The following is a 17,806-nucleotide window of genomic DNA, read 5'->3' as shown; positions in this document are numbered from 1 at the left end:
TTTTTTGAGATGGAGTCTCGCTCTGTCGCCCAGGCTGGAGTGCAGTGGCCGGATCTCAGCTCACTGCAAGCTCCACCTCCTGGGTTCACGCCATTCTCCTGCCTCAGCCTCCCGAGTAGCTGGGACTACAGGCACCCGCCACCATGCCCGGCTAATTTTTTGTATTTTTAGTACAGACGGGGTTTCACCGTGTTAGCCAGGATGGTCTCGATCTCCTGACCTCATGATCCGCCCATTTTGGCCTCCCAAAGTGCTGGGATTACAGGCTTGAGCCACCACGCCCAGCCTATATATATATTTTGTTGGTTTGTTTGTTTGTTTTGTGTTGTTTTGAGATGGAGTCTCACTCTGTTGCCAGGCTGGAGCACAGTGGCGCAATCCTGGCTCACTGCAACCTCTGCCTCCTGTGTTCAAGCAAGTCTCCTGCCTCAGCCTCCCGAGTAGCTGGGATTACAGGCACACGCCACTATGCCTGGCTAGTTTTTGTGTTTTTAGTAGAGACAGGGTTTCTCCATGTTGGCCAGGCTGGTCTTGAACTCCTGACCTCGTGATCCATCTGCCTCGGCCTCCCAAAGTGCTGGGATTGCAGGCATGAGCCACCACGCCCGGTCTTAGTTACTTTGAAATATACGTAATATTGTCACTAAGTATAGTCACCCTAGTCTACTACAAAACATTCGAAGTTATTTCTTCTATCTAACTGTAGGTTTTTGTTTTTGTTTTTTCCTGGCAGTGGGGCAGATAGGTCTCACTCTGTCACCCAGGCAGGAGTGCAATGGCACCACCACCGCTTACTGCAGCCTTGACCTCCCAGACTCAAGCGATCCTCCCACCTCAGCCTGCTGAGTAGCTGGGAGTACAGGTGTGCACCACCACACATGGATAATTTTTATTATTATTATTTTATTTATTTATTTATTTATTTATTTTGAGATGAAGTCTCGCCTTTTCACCCAGGTTGGAGTGCAGTGGTGTGATCTCAGCTCACTGCAACCTCTGCCTCCCGAGTTCAAGCGATTCTCCTGCCTCAGCCTCCTGAGTTGCTGGGATTACAGGTTCACGCCACTACGCCTGGCTAATTTTTGTATTTTTAGTAGAGACGGGGTTTCACCATGTTGGTCAGGCTGGTCTTGAACTCCTGACCTCGTGATCTGCCTGCCTCGGCCTCCCAAAGTGCTGGGATTACAGGTGTGAGCCACTGCGCCTGGCCGATAATTTTTAAAGTTTTTGTAGAGATGGGGTCTTGCTTCGTTGCCCAGGCCAGTCTTCAACTTCTAGGCTCAAGTGATCCTCCTGCCTCGGCCTCTTGAAGTTCCTGTCTATTTGTACCCATAACCAACTTCTCTTCATCCCCTGCATCTACCTCAACCCTTCATAGTCTCCGGTGTCTATCTTTCTATTCTCTATGTCTATGGGATCAACTTTCTTAGCTCTCACATATGAGTGGGAACATACGGTGTTTGTCCTTCTGTGTCTGGCTTATTTCATTTAACATTATGTCTTTTAGTTCCGTGCATGTTGGTGGAAATGACGTGATTTCATTTTTAACGGCTGAGTAGTATTCCATTGTGTATATATGCCACATTTTCTTTCTTTTTTTTAAAACACTGGCTTTTGCTTTATTGTGTAATTTACACGGGAGAATCCCAAATTCCACACTTGGTTTTTCTCTTCTGCCTTCGTTATTCTTTCAATATGTATGTCAACAGAGATCGTTTCTCCCAATAGCATATGCAGTTTGATCCTCAACCGGGACACACAGGCCCTACAAAATTCCAACCCTCCAAGACGGATGCCTGGGCCCTCCCATTTGACTGCACCCGCGTCTGTTTGTACGGGGACTCTGCCCTGGTCCTGTCACCCCTGAGGCCTCCTTAGGGTACGAATGCCAAACAGGCTCCGTGTGATGTATCAACTCTGAATAAATACAAGAGGCCGCTAGGAGACCCCAGCTGAGGATTGAGAGACAGGCTGTATCTGGGCTCCATTTCAAAGAATGCTGTGATCCATTAGCAATGTCTGCCATGGGAATACCCATTAGAAGTACCTGGAAGGAGGGTTTTGGGGAATGGGCTCAGAAAGGAACAAGGTGTGTCCGTTCCATTCTTGCCTTAGGTGGCTGTTCTGCCACCCAGGCTGTGCTGTCTCAGTGGCCAGGTGGCTGAGGAGGAAGTCTGAAGGCCACAGAGTTGCAAGTGGCTTCCCTGGGGCCTGCAGGAACAGCATAGGCCCCAAGCTAGAGGAAGCTTGGAGGGGCACCCACACTGGGTCCTGTGGGGCTCTGCATACTGCAGGCCACCCTGGCATTAGCTCCTTATCCTCTGGAGTCCATGTCATCCAGGAGAAGACAGCTGGCTGGCCTCACAGCGTTAGAGGCAACTCAGGGATAAAAACATTTTTACATGGTACATACACAGAAATGGGCTTTACCTCCGAATAAACTTAGAAACTTTCCATCCGAACTAAAAGGGTGTATCTTCTATATGTTGCCAAGAAACCTAAACTGAGTACAAGGACAATTTTACTTTAATCAAGTTCCAGAATGAGGGTACTCAGCTTCGAAAAGTAGTTTGTAGCAGAAGATGCGAGGGTGTGTGTGAAGCCATGTTTCTAGAATATACCAAAGGAAAACACACACAACCCCAGCGTGGCCTTTTGCCAGCCCTCGATGCTGCTCTCTACTGGGGGCAGGCGGCTACTTCGTCCAGCTGACTCAGGAATGTAACGCTCCGTGAGTGTGTCCAGGTGTCTGCTGGCTTGCGGGTTTTGGATCCTTCCTTCCTTCCTTCCCTCCCTCCCTCCCTCCCTTCCTTCTTTCTTGAGACGGAGTTTCGCTCTTGTTGCTCAGGCTGGAGTGCAATGGAACAATCTTGGCTCACTGCAATCTCTGCCTCCTGGATTCAAGTGATTCTCCTGCCTCAGCCTCCTGAGTAGCTGGAATTACAGGCACACGCCACCACGCCCAGCTAAATTTTTGCATTTTTAGTAGAGACGGGGTTTCACCATGTTGGACAGACTGGTCTTGAACTCCTGACCCCAGGTGATCTGCCTGCCTTGGCCTCCTGAAGTGCTGGGATTACAGATGTGAGCAACCGCACTTGGCCTGGATGCTTTCTTGAGGATCCTTTCTGTTGCCGCTTCTCCTGCATTTTCTCAAAGGCCACCCGGGCCAGGGTCCGCTTGTCCAGGCCGTGCCGCTTCTCCTCCTTGTTCTTTGTGCTCACTCCCATTGCTTCCAGGAGATTCGCTTTGTCCTGCTTTTTCTTCTTCCACTTGGTCACTCTGAGCTCTGTGACGCCTTTCGGCTTTAGGAGTCCTTTTTGGACCGGCTCGTAGGCCTCCACGACACTCCCCGGTGCTTTGGCAGATGGACTTGCCACGTTTTCTTTTTCCATTATCTGTTGGTGGACACTTGAGTTGTTTCCATATCTTTGCTATTGTGAATAGTGCTGCAATAAACATCCGAGTACAGGTATCCCTTTGACATACTGATTTCCTTTCCTTTGGATAGATACCCAGTAATGGGATTGCTGGATCGTATGGTAGTTCTTTTTTCTTTTTTTTTTTTGAGACAGAGTCTTGCTCTGTCCAGCCCAGGCTGGAGTACAGTGGCGCGATTTCAGCTTACTGCAACCTCTGCCTCCCAGGTTCAAGCAATTCTCCTGCCTCAGCCTCCCGTGTAGCTGGGACTACAGGTGCCGGCCACCATGCATGGCTACTTTTTTGTATTTTTAGTAGAGACGGGGTTTCACCTTGTTGGTCAGGCTGGTCTCGAACTCCTGACCTTGGGTGATCCACCCACCTCAGCCTTCCAAAGTGCTGGGATTACAGGTGTGAGCCACCATGCCCGGCTGACTGTATGGTAGTTCTATTTTTAGTTTTTTGAGAAATATCCATACTGTCTTCCATAGTGGCTGTACTAGTTTACGCTCCCACCAGTGGTGTATAGGACCTCCTTTTCTCTACATCTTCACCAGCATCTGTTATTTTTTGTCTTTTAAGTAATAGCCATTTTTTGAGATGGGTTGAGATGATCTCATTGTAGTTTTGATTTGCATTTCCCCAATGATTAGAAAAAATGTTGGCTGGGCCTGGTGGCTCAGACCTGTAATCCCAGAATGTCAGGAGGTAGAGGCAGGAGGATCGCTTGAGCCCAGGAGTTTGAGACCAGCTACAGCAGCATAGTGAGAGCCTGTCTCTACAGAAAAGAAAAAAAAAAAAAATTAGCCGGGTGTAGCGGTACCACACTTAGGAGGCCAGGGTAGGAGGATTCCTTGAAACCGGGGGGTCGTGGCTGCTGTGAGCTGTGAACGCCAACCAGGTGGACTCACACTACTGCACTCCAGCCTGGGCAACAGAGTAAGACCCTGTCTCCAGGAAAAAAAAAAAAGAAAGAAAGCAAAGCAGAGAAAAAAGTGGGGGCATTTATTCATAGACCTATTGGCCATTTTGTATGTCTTTGGCCATTTTTTAAGTGAGATAATTTGTTCTTTTCTTGTTGAGTTGTTTGATTTCCTTATATAGTCTGGATATTAGCTCCTCATCAGATAACTAATTTTTAAATATTTTCTCCTATTCAAGAGATTGGCTGGGCATGGTGGCTCACGCCTGTAATCCCAGCACTTTGGGAGGCCGAGGCAGGTGGATCACCTGAGGTCAGGAGTTCAAGACCAGCCTGCCCAACATGGTGAAACTCCGTCTCTACTAAAAATACAAAAAAATTAGCTGGGCCTGGTGGCACATGCCTGTAGTCCCAGCTACTTGGGAGGCTCAGGCAGAAGAATTGCTTGGACCCAGGAGACGGAGGTTGCAGTGAGCCAAGAAAAGGCTGGGCACAGTGGCTCATGTCAGTAATGACAGTACTTTAGGAGTCTGAGGCTACTCAGGAGGCTGAGGCAGGAGAATCACTTGAACCTGGGAGGGGGAGGTTATGGTGAGCCGAGATCACACCACTGTACTCCAGCCTGGGTGACAAGTGTGAAACTCTGTCCCCCCACAAAAAAGGAAAAGAAAAGAAAAGAAAAGAAAAAGATAGGTTGTCTCTTCATTCTGTTAATTGTTTCTTTGCTATTTAATTAATTAATTAATTAATTTTCTTTTTTTTGAGACAGAGTCTCACTCTGTTGGCAGGCTGGAGTACAGTGGCGCGATCTCAGCTCACTGCAAGCTCTGCGTCCTGGATTCAAGCACTTCTCCTGCCTCAGCCTCCCAAGTAGCTGGGACTACAGGCACCCGCCACCATGCCCGGCTAATTTTTGTATTTTCAGTAGAGACGGGGTTTCACCATGTTGGCCAGGATGGTCTCGATCTCTTGACCTCGTGATCCACTCGCCTTGGCCTCTCAAAGTGCTGGGATTACAGGAGTGAGCCACCGCGCCTGGCCAATTCATTTATTTATTGCAGAGGATATCACTATGTTACCCAGGTTGGATTGCAGTGGCGCAATCTTGGCTCATTGCATCGTCGATCTCCCAGGCTCAGGTGAACTTCCCACATCAGCCTCCCCAGTAGCTGGGACTACAGGTGCGCACCACTATGCCCAGCTAATTTTTGTATCTTTTGTAGAGATGGAGTTTCAACATGTTGCTGAGAATGGTCTTGAACCCCTGGGCTTAAGCAATCCACCTGCTGTGCCAGCACCTGGTCTTATTTTTAATTAATTAATTAATTTATTTTTTTGACATTGAGTCTTGTTCTGTCACCCAGGCTGGAGTGCAGTGGGGCGATCTCAGCTTACTCTAACCTCTGCCTCCCAAGCAATTCAAGCGATTCTCCTGCCTCAGCCTCCCAAGCAGCTGGGACTACAGGCACGCATCACCATGCCCAGCTAATTTTTGTATTTTTAGTAGAGACGGGTTTTCACCATATTGGCCAGGCTGGTCTCAAACTCCTGACCTCGTGATCCACCCGCCTCAGCCTCCCAAAGTGCTGGGATTACAGGCATGAGCCACCGCACCCAGCAGTATTTTTATTTTTTAATAAAAAAATTTTTTTTTTAAAGACAATGTCTTGATCTGTTGCCAAGGCTGGAGTGCAGTGGTGAGATCGAAGCTCGCTGCAGCCTCAAAGTACTGAGCTCAAGCGATGCTCCCGCTTCAGCCTCCTGAATAGCTAGGACCACAGGCATGCTGGTTATATTTAAAAGTGAAACACTGGCCGGGCACGGTGGCTCATGCCTGTAGTCCTAGCACATTGGGAGGCTGAGATGAGCAGATCAGTTGAGGCTAGGAGCGCAAGACCAGCCTGGCCAATATGGGCTCTACTAAAAATACAAAAATTAGCCGGGCGTGGTGGCACATGCCTGTAGTCCCAGTCACTTGGGAGGCTGAGGTACGAGAATCGCTTAAACCCTGGAGGCGGAGGTTGCAGAGAGCCAAGATCACGTCACTGCAGTCCAGCCTGGGCAACAGAACGAGACTCTGTTTTAAAAAAGAAAAATTTTTTTAAATAACTACCATAAAATGAAATAAAAGTGAACCAGTAAAAATCAGATTGCGGTGTCTTTATGCATGAGCCAGGGCTTGTTTGACCTTAAAGCTCCAGTATCAGAAGGCCTCATGGTGACCTTTAATTTGGGAAAACTTGCCGGGCACGGTGGCTCATGCCTGTAATCCCAGCACTTTGGGAGGCTGAGGCTGGCGGATCACCTGAGGTCAGGAGTTCGAGACCAGCCTGACCAACATGGAGAAACCCCGTCCCTACTAAAAATACAAAATTAGCCGGGCATGGTGGTGCATGCCTGTAATCCCAGCTATTTGGGAGGCTGAGGCAGGAGAAGCACTTGAACCTGGGAGGCAGAGGTTGCAGTGAGCCAAGATCATGCCATTGCACTCCAGCCTGGGCAACAAGAGTGAAACTCCATCTCAAAAAACAAAAAATGGCCAGGCGCAGTGGCTAATGCCTGTAATCCCAGCACTTTGGGAGGCCAAGGCAGGTGGATCATGAGGTCAGGAGATTGTGACCATCCTGGTGAATATGGTGAAACCCCGTCTCTACTAAAAATGCAAAAAATTAGCCTGGCATGGTGGCGGGCGCCTATAGTCCTAGCTTTTCAGGAGGCTGAGGCAGGAGAATGGCGTGAACCCGGGAGGCGCAGCTTGCAGTGAGCCAAGATCACACCACCGCACTCCAGCCTGGGCAGCAGAGTGAAACTCCATCTCAAAAAAAAAAAAAAATTGAGAAACCCCTACCTGTCTGTACTGGTAGGTCTTTTCTCTGGGGTCTGGAAGAAGAATCCTTCAATATCCTGCCTTCTAGTAATCTGAGAGCTGGGCGAGAAAAGGAAGATCAGAGTTCGACCCTTAAATCTGTAGGTTTTCACTCCCCTCCCCTCCTTTGCAGTCCCGTGGAGTCTCCATTGGAGCCATTTCGTCGTCCAGGCATCCCGATGTTGGTGGATGGCCCATCTGAGTGGCCAGCCCTGCGCTTCTTGCTGTTGGCTGTGGCAATGTCTTTCTTCCGCTCAGCTCTATCCATAGATGAGGCGCATCTGTTGTTGAAAGAAAAAATGATGCGGCTGGGGGGGCCGCTGGTGCTGACCACCAAGGAGGAGCAGGCCAACGAGAGGCTCATGACGCTCAAAATCGCTGAGATGAAGGAGGCCATGAAGACCCTGATATTCCCACCCAGCATGCACTTTTTCCAGGCTAAGCATCTCATTGAGAGAAGTCAAGTGTTTAATATTCTAAGGATGATGCCAAAAGGTAAGGTTTGGAAAGGGGTGGCTTGGGGTGCTGGGAAGGTAGAGGGACTCATCTTGGGGCTACTACTGTGCTTGCGGCTGTTGCTATTCTAGGTGGAGCAGAGAAAGCCTCACTCGGCTGCTCTGCTCCTCTGTCCTTTCAGGTAGACTAGGAAAAGGGTGTTGGAAACCAGAACCCCTGCTTCCTGGGGGACTCGCAGACAGTCATGATTGGCCTGAATATTCCTGGTCTTCCCTGGAAAAGTTGGAAAAGCATCCAACCCTGAGACTTTGCTATTCCCTTCATAGTTTTCCCAGGGGCTAAGCTACCGCATAGGATACAATACGATAGAGCATCCTGGAGTAGTATAAACACACCTCCATGAAACATGAAATAATCAGCATCCTGCACATTTAAATAGCCAGGAGCGGTGGTGCACCTGTAATCCGAGCTACTCTGGAGGCTGAGTGGAGAGCATCGCTTGAGCCCAGGTGGAGTTTACAGGGACCTATGATGGCATCACTGCATTCCAGTCTGGACGACAGAGCGAGACCCTGTCCCCCAGAAAATGTTATTTTTTTTTATTAAAATTTTTTTTTTTGAGACAGAGTCTCACTGTGTCGCCCAGGCTGGAATGCCCTGGTGCTATCTTGGCTCACTGCAACCTCTGCCTCTTGGGTTCATGTGATTCTCCTGCCTCAGCCTCCTGAGTAGCTGGGATTACAGGCATGCACCATCACACCTAGGTGATTTTTGTACTTTTAGTAGAGACGGGGTTTCACCATGTTGGCCAGGCTGGTCTCAAACTCCTGAGCTCAGGCAATCCACCCGCCTCGGCCTCAGGTGTGAGCCACTGCGCCCGGCCAAAAACGTTAATTTAAAATGTAAAAATAATAGCAGCTTGCAGTTTACAAAGACTTTTCAACACCTGTTTTGTTGTTGTTGTTTTGTTTTTGTTTTTGTTTTGAGACAGAGTCTTGTTCTGTCGCCCAGGCTGGAGTGCAGTGGCGCGATCTCGGTTCACTGCAACATCCTCCTTCCAGATTCAAGCGATTCTCCCGCCTCAGCCTCCCGAGTAGCTGGGATTACAGGCACCTGCCACCACGCCCGGCTAATTTTTGTATTTTTAGTAGAGATGGGGTTTCACCATGTAAGCCAGGCTGGTCTCGAACTCCTGACCTCGTGATCTGCCTGCCTCAGCCTCCCAAAGTGCTGGGGTTACAGGAGCGAGCCACCGTGCCCAGCTGTTTTTTTTTTCTTTTCATGTTATAAATAGATATTAAAAAATAATAATAATCATGAGGTCAGTAAAGTAGCATCCCCAGTTGCTGGGAGGCATAAGAGGGTGACACACTATAGCTCATGCAGCCGGGACAGCTGTCTAGGGGCTCGTGTCAGGGCCAGGGGCTGGATGGGCACAAGAAGGGCAGAGGGACAGCATGCCCTGTGCCTGGGGGAGCAAGGGACACAGCTGGTGTCTGGTCGGGAGGACAAGCATGGGGACTCAACTGGCAAAGCCCGCAGGCCAGAAGCTGTACAGACACGGGCTCAGCCCAGGGGATGAAAAGCCAGTGGGAGAGGAGTTGAGGGGCAGGATGAGAGGATGGAGGACAAGTGTGTGAACAGGACTGCGGCCCTGGGGCTCATCCCAGTGTATCCCGTCATGAAGTGTTGGGTGGCCTCATTGAAAGGCTTGGGCTCCCAGTGGAGAACTAGAAGCCAGTGGAGCCCCGAGTTGAACCTCAGTTCTGTGGTTCCAAACCTGATGCCCTCTCACTCTCCTCTGCTGCCCCTCTCGGACGAGATCACCCCTGGCTCCTGATTAGTGAGACATGGAAGCCCCATCCTTAAACTGGAGCCTTAGACAAGTTCTGAGAAACATGTCCGGACAGAAATCCTTCTGCTCGCACGTCTTCTTGTGATCCACACTGTCCCCAAGCCCCAGAGTCCTGGGATGGGACTTCACCCCTTTGTCCCCAAGCCCCAGAGTCCTGGGATGGGACTTCACCCCTTTGTCCCCAAGCCCCAGAGCCCTGACATGGGACTTCACCCCTTTGTCTCCACTATTCTTCTTCCCTCTCCAGGGGCTGCCTTGCACCTCCATGACACTGGCATCGTGACTATGGACTGGCTGGTGAGGAATGTCACCTACAGGCCTCACTGCCACATCTGTTTCACCTCGAAGGGGATCATGCAGTTTAGATTTGCTCACCCAACTCCCCGTACATCAGAAAAATGTTCCAAGTGGATCCTGCTGGAGGATTATCGGAAGCGGGTGCAGAACATCACTGAGTTTGACGACAGGTGAGTATTAGTTCAGCAAGCACATGTCCCAGGTCTGTCATGGGGTGGCAGTGGGTAGGTGTCTCCCTTGGTACAAACCTATAGAGAAAAATCTGGCTTTAAAAAAGCATGAGGCAAGGCTGAGCGTGGTGGCTCACATCTGTAATCCCAGCACCTTGTGAGGCCAAGGCGAGTGGATCACTTGAGCCCAGGAGTTGCCAGTCTGGGCAACATGGTGAAACCCCATCTTTACCAAAAATACAAAAAATTAGCTGGGCGTGGTGCTGTGCCTGTGGTCCCAGTTACTTGGGAGGCTGGGGCAGGAGGATCACTTGAACCCAGGAGGTTGAGGCCGCAGTGAACTGAGATGGAGCCACTGCACTCCAGCCTGAGTGACAAAATAAAACCCTATCTCAAAAAGAAAAAAAGAAAGAAAAAAAAAACATGAGCACCTTTTTCTTTTAACCTTACCGGATACTCTGCCCCACAAAAGCATTCAACACCTTTTCTATCCATAGTAGTTTTCTGGTGCATTTAAAATCTACAAAAAGCATTATCAGCAACACTATTTTTGTTTGTTGTTATTATTATTATTATTATTATTTTTTTTTTGAGATGGAGTCTCGCTCTGTCGCCCAGGCTGGAGTGCAGTGGCCGGATCTCAGCTCACTACAAGCTCCGCCTCCCGGGTTCACGCCATTCTCCTGCCTCAGCCTCCCGAGTAGCTGGGACTACAGGCGCCCGCCACCTTGCCCGGCTAGTTTTTTTGTACTTTTTAGTAGAGATGGGGTTTCACCATATTAACCAGGATGGTCTCGATCTCCTGACCTCGTGATCCGTCCGTCTCGGCCTCCCAAAGTGCTGGGATTACAGGCTTGAGCCACCGCGCCCGGCTGTTGTTATTATTATTATTGTTTGTTTGTTTGTTTGTTTTTTTGAGATGGTCTCGCTCTGTCACCCAGGCTGGAGTGCAGTGATGCAATCTCCACTCACTGCAAGCTCCGCCTCCCAGGTTCACACCATTCTCCTGCCTCAGCCTCCCGAGTAGCTCGGACTACAGGTACCCACCACCGTGCCCGGCTAGTTTTTGTATTTTTAGTAGAGACGGGGTTTCACCGTGTTAGCCAGGATGGTCTTGATCTCCTGACCTCGTGATCTGCCCATCTTGGCCTCCCAAAGTGCTGGGATTACAGGCGTGAGCCACCACGCCCAGCCATTATTATTATTATTATTTGAGACATGGTTTTGCTCTATCACCCAGGCTGGAGTGCAGTGGCACAATCTTGGCTCACGGCAGCCTCTGTCTGGTGGGTTCAAGCGATTTTCCTGCCTCAGCCTTCTGAGTAGCTGGGGTTACAGACATGTGCCACCACGCCTTTGTATTTTTAGTAGAAACAGGGTTTCACCATGTTGGCCAGGCTGGTCTTGAACTCCTGACCTCAGGTGATCTGTGCATCTCGGCCTCCGAAAGTGCTGGGATTACAGGCGTGAGTGACCGCGCCTGGCCAGCAACACTGTTGCTGTAGCAAATGAGATTTGTCTGATGCTCAATAAAACCAGAGAGAATAAAAGTTCCTAGCTCTGAAGTGATGACAATCTAGCTGGAAGGTAAATCTTCTTGAAAACCTGTTGGAGCAACTTCCTAACAGACTTGTATAGTATTATTATTATTAGTATTACTATTTAAGACAGGGTCTCATTCTACCATCTAGGCTGGAGTGCAGTGGCACAATCTTGGCTCACTGCAGACTCAACCTCCCAGGCTGAAGCAATCCTCCTGTGTGTCAGCACGCTAGAGGTATGCACCATCACGCCCAGCTAATTTTTGTATTTTTTGTAGAGATGGGATGTTGCCATGTTGCCCAGACTGGTCTTGAACTCTGGGGCTCAAGCCATCCTGTCGCCTTGGCCTCCCAAAGTGCTAGGACTACAGGCATGAGCCATTGTGCCTGGCCTTGTATAGTAATATTATAAGTGACAATTAGTTTGGTCACACAGATGTCTACAGAGTGTTTCTCTGAGGTTATTTCCCTCTATGAAATGAGAAACATGAAGCTCAGCAAGATTAACTAGTTTATGCAAGGACACACAGCTGGTAAATGGCCAATCCGGGATACACACCTGGGTGCTGATTCGAGTTATTTCCATTCCACTCCCTTCATTAACCTGCTTGAGCTGCCATAACAGAATACCCCAGGCTGGGGCGCTTAAACAACAGGAATTGATTTTCTCAAGCTGGGCACACTGGGTCATGCCTGTAACCCTAGCACTTCAGGAGGCTGAGGTGGGAGGATCACTTGCACCCAGGGGTTCAAGACCAGCCTGGTGGCCAGGCGCGGTGGCTCACGCTTGTAATCCTAACACTTTGGGAGACCGAGGTGGGTGATTCAGGAGTTCAAAACCAGCCTGGCCAACCTGGTGAAACCCTGTCTCTACTAAAAATACAAAAAAAAAATTAGCCATGCATGCTGGCAGGCACCTGTAATCCCAGCTACTTGGGAAGCCGAGGCAGGAGGATCTCTTGAACCTGGGAGGTGGAGGTTGCAGCGAGCCAAGATCGTGCCACTGCACTCCAGCCTGGGTGACAGAGCAAGACAAGAAAGGAAGGAAGGAAGGAAAGAAGGAAGGAAGGAAGGAAGGCAGACAGACCAGTCTGGGCAACATAGTGAGACCCTCATCTCAACAAAAAATAAAAAATCCACCAGATGTGGTGGTGCACACCTATAGTCTCAGCTACCCCATGAGGCTGACATAAGAGGATTGCTTGAGCCTGGGAGATTGAGGCTACAGTGAGCTGTGATTGTGACACTGCACTCCAGCCTGAGACCCTGTTTCAAAAAAAAAAAGAAAAAGGAATTGATTTTCTCATGGTTCTGGAGGCTGGAAGTCCAACATCAAGGTGCCAGGGCAGGGTGGGTTCCTCCTGAGACCTCTCTCCTTGGCGTGCGGAAGGCTGCCTCTGGCTGTGTCCTCACATGGCCTTTCCTCTGTGTGTGCACTCCTGCTGTCTCTTCTTCTTCTTTTTTATCTTGAGATGAGTCTCACTGTGTCGCCCAGGCTGGAGTGCAGTGGTGTGATCTCAGCTCACTGCAACCTCCACTTCCAGGGTTCAAGCGATTCTCTTGCCTCCCTAGTAACTGGGATTACAGGCACGAACCACCACGCCTGGCTAATTTTTGTATTTTAGTAGAGACAGGTTTTCACTATGTTGGCCAGGCTGATCTCGAACTCCTGACCTGAAATGATCCACCCATCTCGGCCTCCCAAAGTGCTGGGATTACAGACATGAGCCACCGTGCCCGGCCTCCTCTTCTTACGAGGACACCCATCCTATTAGAATTGGAGCCCCATCCTTACAACCTCATTTAATCTTTTTTTTTTTTTTGAGACAGAGTCTCACTCTGTCACCCAGGCGCGATCTCGGCTCACTGTAAGCTCTGCCTCCCAGGTTCTGGTCATTCTCCTGCCTCAGCCTCCCAAGTAGCTAGGACTACAGGCGCCCGCCACCACGCCCGGCTAATTTTTTGTATTTTTAGTAGAGAGGGGATTTCACCGTGTTAGCCAGGATGGTCTTGATCTCCTGACCTTGTGATCCGCCCGCCTCGGCCTCCCAAAGTGCTGGGATTACAGGCGTGAGCCACTGTGCCCGGCCCACGCCTGGCTAATTTTTTGTATTTTTAGTAGAGATGGGGTTTCACCATGTTCGCCAGGCTAGTCCTGAACTCTTAACCTCAAATAATCCATCCGCCTCGGCCTCCCAAAGTGCTGGGATTACAGGTGAGAGTCACCAAGCCCAGCCATAACCTCATTTAATCTTAATCATCTCTTTAAAATTCCCTTCTCCAAATGAGGGCTAGGGCTTCAACATTTTAATTTGGGGGCTTGGGGATACAATTTAGTCCATAACATCCCCCAAAAAGAGTTTGGTCTATTTTCCTGTCAGTGGGTATAGGAAAAAGAGAGAGAGAGAGAGAGAGAGAGAGAGAGAGAGAGAGAGAGAGCTTTTTGGTCTAGAAAGTACAGTGGGATCAGATTGGCCAAGCATACAGAGGGAGGACAGGAGCCAGGAGAGCCTAGCTGCTGAGCTTTCCTCTCGAGCAGTCTCCTGGGGCTGGGGTTAGGGTTTAAGCAGGCAGTGGGCTGCCTGGCCACAGGACCCACGCTTATATGGGAGAGCCTGGGAATGGTCCCCTTTGCCCCTTTCTTTTTTTTTTTTTGAGACGCAGTCTTGCTCTGTCGCCCAGGCTGGAGTGCAGTTGCCGGATCTCAGCTCACTGCAAGCTCTGCCTCCCGGGTTTACGCGATTCTCCGCCTGAGCCTCCCGAGTAGCTGGGACTACAGGCGCCCACCACCGCGCCCGGCTAATATTTTTGTATTTTTTAGTAGAGACGGGGTTTCACCATGTTAGCCAGGATGGTCTCGATCTCCTGACCTCGTGATCCGCCCGTCTCGGCCTCCCAAAGTGCTGGGATTACAGGCTTGAGCCACCGCGCCCGGCCTGTCCCTTCCTTATCTCCACTCTAGGGTGCATCCTGGTGTGCTGCTAGCTGGCATATGCAAGGTGGGTAGCAGTCCTATGGGTGCCTGGGGGCAGTGCCCTGGATCATGCCTCCACCACTCCCCACTTTGTGTCTTGGACAGCTTGTTGAGGAATTTCACTCTGGTGACCCAGCACCCGGAGGTGATTTACACAAACCAAAATGTTGTCTGGTCGAGATTTCAAACCATCTTCTTCACCATCTCTGGTCTCATCCGTTACGCACCAGTGTTCAGAGACTATGTCTTCCGGAGCATGCAGGAGTTCTACGAGGACAACGTGCTCTACATGGAGATCAGAGCCAGGCTGCTGCCGGTGAGCCCAGCTCTCCTCTCCGCTCCTCCCACCTCCTTTGCTCTGGCCTGACTCAGATCTTAGCTGGTAGAAGACTGAATGCTCATGAATTGACCACCCAGGTCTCTGGTGCAGGGGGTCATGTGCCTTTCCAGGGGCCACCATGAGCAAGGAGACCTGAAATGGACTGGGCAGTCTCCAGCAAAACCGGGAACACATCCCGCGTTGCCCTTTGCCCCCTGTTTCTCATGGTTCCCCATTCTCCCCTCTGCCGTGATACCCAGGGCCTTGTGACACGAGCTGAGAAGGAGGAGAACTGGGATAGAGCCATCTTAGGGGCCAAAAGAAGGGGTTTCAAAAATAAAGGGAGCCACATGGCAGGGTGAGGGCAAGAAACATGCAGATGGATAATCACCCATGAGATTTGAAAATTACAAGGTCACCTTTGAGCAGTTTCAGTAACATGCTGAGAAGAGAAACCCCATTTCTGGGAGTAGAAAAATGAAATACACGGCTGGGCGTGGTGGCTCACACCTGTAATCCCAGCACTTTGGGAGGCTGAGGCAGGCAGATCACAAGGTTAGGAGTTCGAGACCAGCCTGGCCAACATGGTGAAACCCCATCTCTACTAAAAATACAAAAAATTAGCCGGGTGTGGTAGCAGGAACCTGTAGTCCCAGGTACTCAGGAGGCTGAGGCAGGAGAATCGCTTGAACCTGGGAAGCAGAGATTGCAGTGAGCCAAGATTGCGCCACTGCACTCCAGCCTGGGTAACAGAGTGAGACTCTGTCTCAAAAAAAAAAAAAAAAAAAGAAAGAAAGAAAGAAAAATGAAATACAGGTGATGAATTGGAGCCAGGTTTGGCTGATTAAAGGCTCTGACTGTGATTTGAGAGAAAGAACATTGAGATAACTGGAAGGAACCACAGGGGCCACAGGTTTCTTTTTAGGATGGAGAGACTTATTTTGCACCCAGAAGGAAGAAGTGTGGAGAGGTTAAAAGAGAGGGGAGGCCAGGCGCATTGGCTCACGCCTGTAATCCCAGCACTTTGGGAGGCTAAGGCTGGTGGATCACTTGAGGCCAGGAGTTTGAAACCAGCCTGGCCAACATGGCGAAATTCCATCTCTACTAAAAATACAAAAATTAACTGGTGGCTGGGCAAGGTGGCTCACGCCTGTAATCTCAGCACTTTGGGAGGCCGAGGCAGGTGGATCACGAGGTCAAGAGATCGAGACCATCCTGGCCAACATGGTGAAGCCCTGTCTCTAATAAAAATACAAAAATTAGCTGGGCGTGGTGGCGCATGCCTGTAGTTCTAGCTACTTGGGAGGCTGAGGCAGGAGAATCACTTGAACCTGGGAGGCGGAGGCTGCAGTGAGCAGAGATTGCGCCATTGCACTCCAGCCTGGTCAACAGAGTGAGACTCTGTCTCAAAAAAAAAAAAAAAAAAAAAATAGCTGACCTGTAATACCAGCTACTCGGGAGACTGAGGCGGGCGAATCACCTGAACCCAGGGGGAGGAGCTTGCAGTGAGCAGAGATCCTGCCATTGCTCTTCAGCCTGGATGACAGAGCGAGACACCGTCTCAAAAAAAAAAAAAGAGAAAAGAAAAGAAAAATATTTTGATTTTAAGGAAGGAAGTTTGGAGAGAGTGAAATGGAAAGGAGTAGAAAGAGTCCAAAAGAAGGGAGCATCATCAAAAAAGATCTGATTTTTGGGTCTTGCATTTTGGCCAGAAGCAAACGATAACTGAGGTTAGGTACTCTGAGATGGACTGACCCCAGGTTCCATGTTGGTGGGGAGGGATGTTTCGAGGACAGCAGTCCTAGGTGCTCACATACTGCTAGAGATTTATTTCAGTGAGTTTACTGGAGAGAAGTTTCCTGAGGATGTTTTTGCTGGGCTGAGGGAGATGGGGTTTTGTGGGAGTGGGCAGGATCCCTGGGTGTTCTGTGTGGTGAGCTTATAAGGGTTTGAACTGGTTAAAGGTTTTCGGTGGCTTGAAGAAAGTCACCTTTGGTGGAGTCTTCTCCACCTTGTATCCAAGATAGTCTGCTCGTTCATTTACATATTGATCGGGTACACGAATGACTTGGGGATTGACTGTTAAGCTTGTGGAAAGGCCCACTCGGTGGCAGTATTTTAGTTTTGTTAGCATATTCTGTAGTCATTTACAGGCTCCGAAGTTTATCGTTTGTAGACCCAGACATGATAGGGCACCGCAGGATCAACACACACTGAACAAATTCATAAGGGATAGATGTGTAAACAAGAAAGTCAGAATGCTGTTATCATTCGGACCAGACACTTACGCTTCATCCGGAAATTCTCCTCTTTTCTTTTCTTTCTTCCTCTATTTTTTTGACAGAGTTTCTCTCTGTTGCCCAGACCGGAGTGCAGTGGCATGATCTTGGCTCACTGCAACCTCCACCTCCCAGGTTCAAGCGATTCTCATGCCTCAGCCTCCCGTGTAGCTGGGACTACAGGTGTGCACCACCATGCCTGGATAATTTTTTTTTTTTTTTGAGACAGAGTCTCACTCTGTTGCCCAGGCTGGAGTGCAGTGGTGTGGTCTCGGCTCACTGCAAGCTCCTCCTCCCAGGTTCACCCCATTCACCTGCCTCAGCCTCCTGTGTAGCTGGGACCACAGGCGCCCGCTACCACGCCTGGCTAATTTTTTTTGTATTTTTAGTAGAGACGGGGTTTTACTGTGTTAGTCAGGATGGTATCGATCTCCCGACCTTGTGATCCGCCCGCCTCGGCCTCCCAAAGTGCTGGGATTACAGGCGTGAGCCACTGTGCCCAGCCTTTATGCCTGGCTAATTGTTTGTATTTTTAATAGACGGGGTTTCACCATGTTGGCCAGGTTGGTCTTGAGCTCCTGACCTCAGCTGATCCACTTGTTATTCCAGTTATTCCAGTTTGTGTGTCTCAGCTCTCCCTTTGCTTGGCATCCTGGACTGACCCACCTTTTTCCTTAGATTTTTTTTTTTTTTTTTTTTTTTTTTTT

General features: G+C 49.6%; 1 protein-coding gene and 1 pseudogene across 3 annotated transcripts in view; one reads left to right on the top strand and one right to left on the bottom strand.

Moving 5' to 3' along the window:
• The window catches only part of ADA2 (adenosine deaminase 2), a 53,696-nt gene that overhangs the window by 11,647 nt on the left and 24,243 nt on the right, over positions 1-17,806 (top strand). The window contains exons 2-4 of one of the 3 annotated variants that reach the window (XM_025400197.1): positions 7,342-7,703; positions 9,767-9,986; positions 14,607-14,817. In XM_025400197.1, the coding sequence (XP_025255982.1) occupies positions 7,388-7,703; positions 9,767-9,986; positions 14,607-14,817 (747 nt within the window). In that variant the 5' untranslated portion in view covers positions 7,342-7,387. Of the gene's footprint in view, positions 1-7,313; positions 7,704-9,766; positions 9,987-14,606; positions 14,818-17,806 lie in introns of those variants that run through there. The other 2 variants (XM_025400199.1, XM_025400198.1) reach the window with 2 other exon arrangements.
• LOC112632408 lies at positions 2,696-3,395 on the bottom strand (annotated as a pseudogene).

Source organism: Theropithecus gelada, chromosome 10 (genome assembly GCF_003255815.1).
Source record: "Theropithecus gelada isolate Dixy chromosome 10, Tgel_1.0, whole genome shotgun sequence".
In the NCBI taxonomy this organism is placed as follows: domain Eukaryota; kingdom Metazoa; phylum Chordata; class Mammalia; order Primates; family Cercopithecidae; genus Theropithecus; species Theropithecus gelada.
Note: the sequence above shows the minus strand (reverse complement) of the source record. Positions and strands in the feature narration are given on the sequence as shown.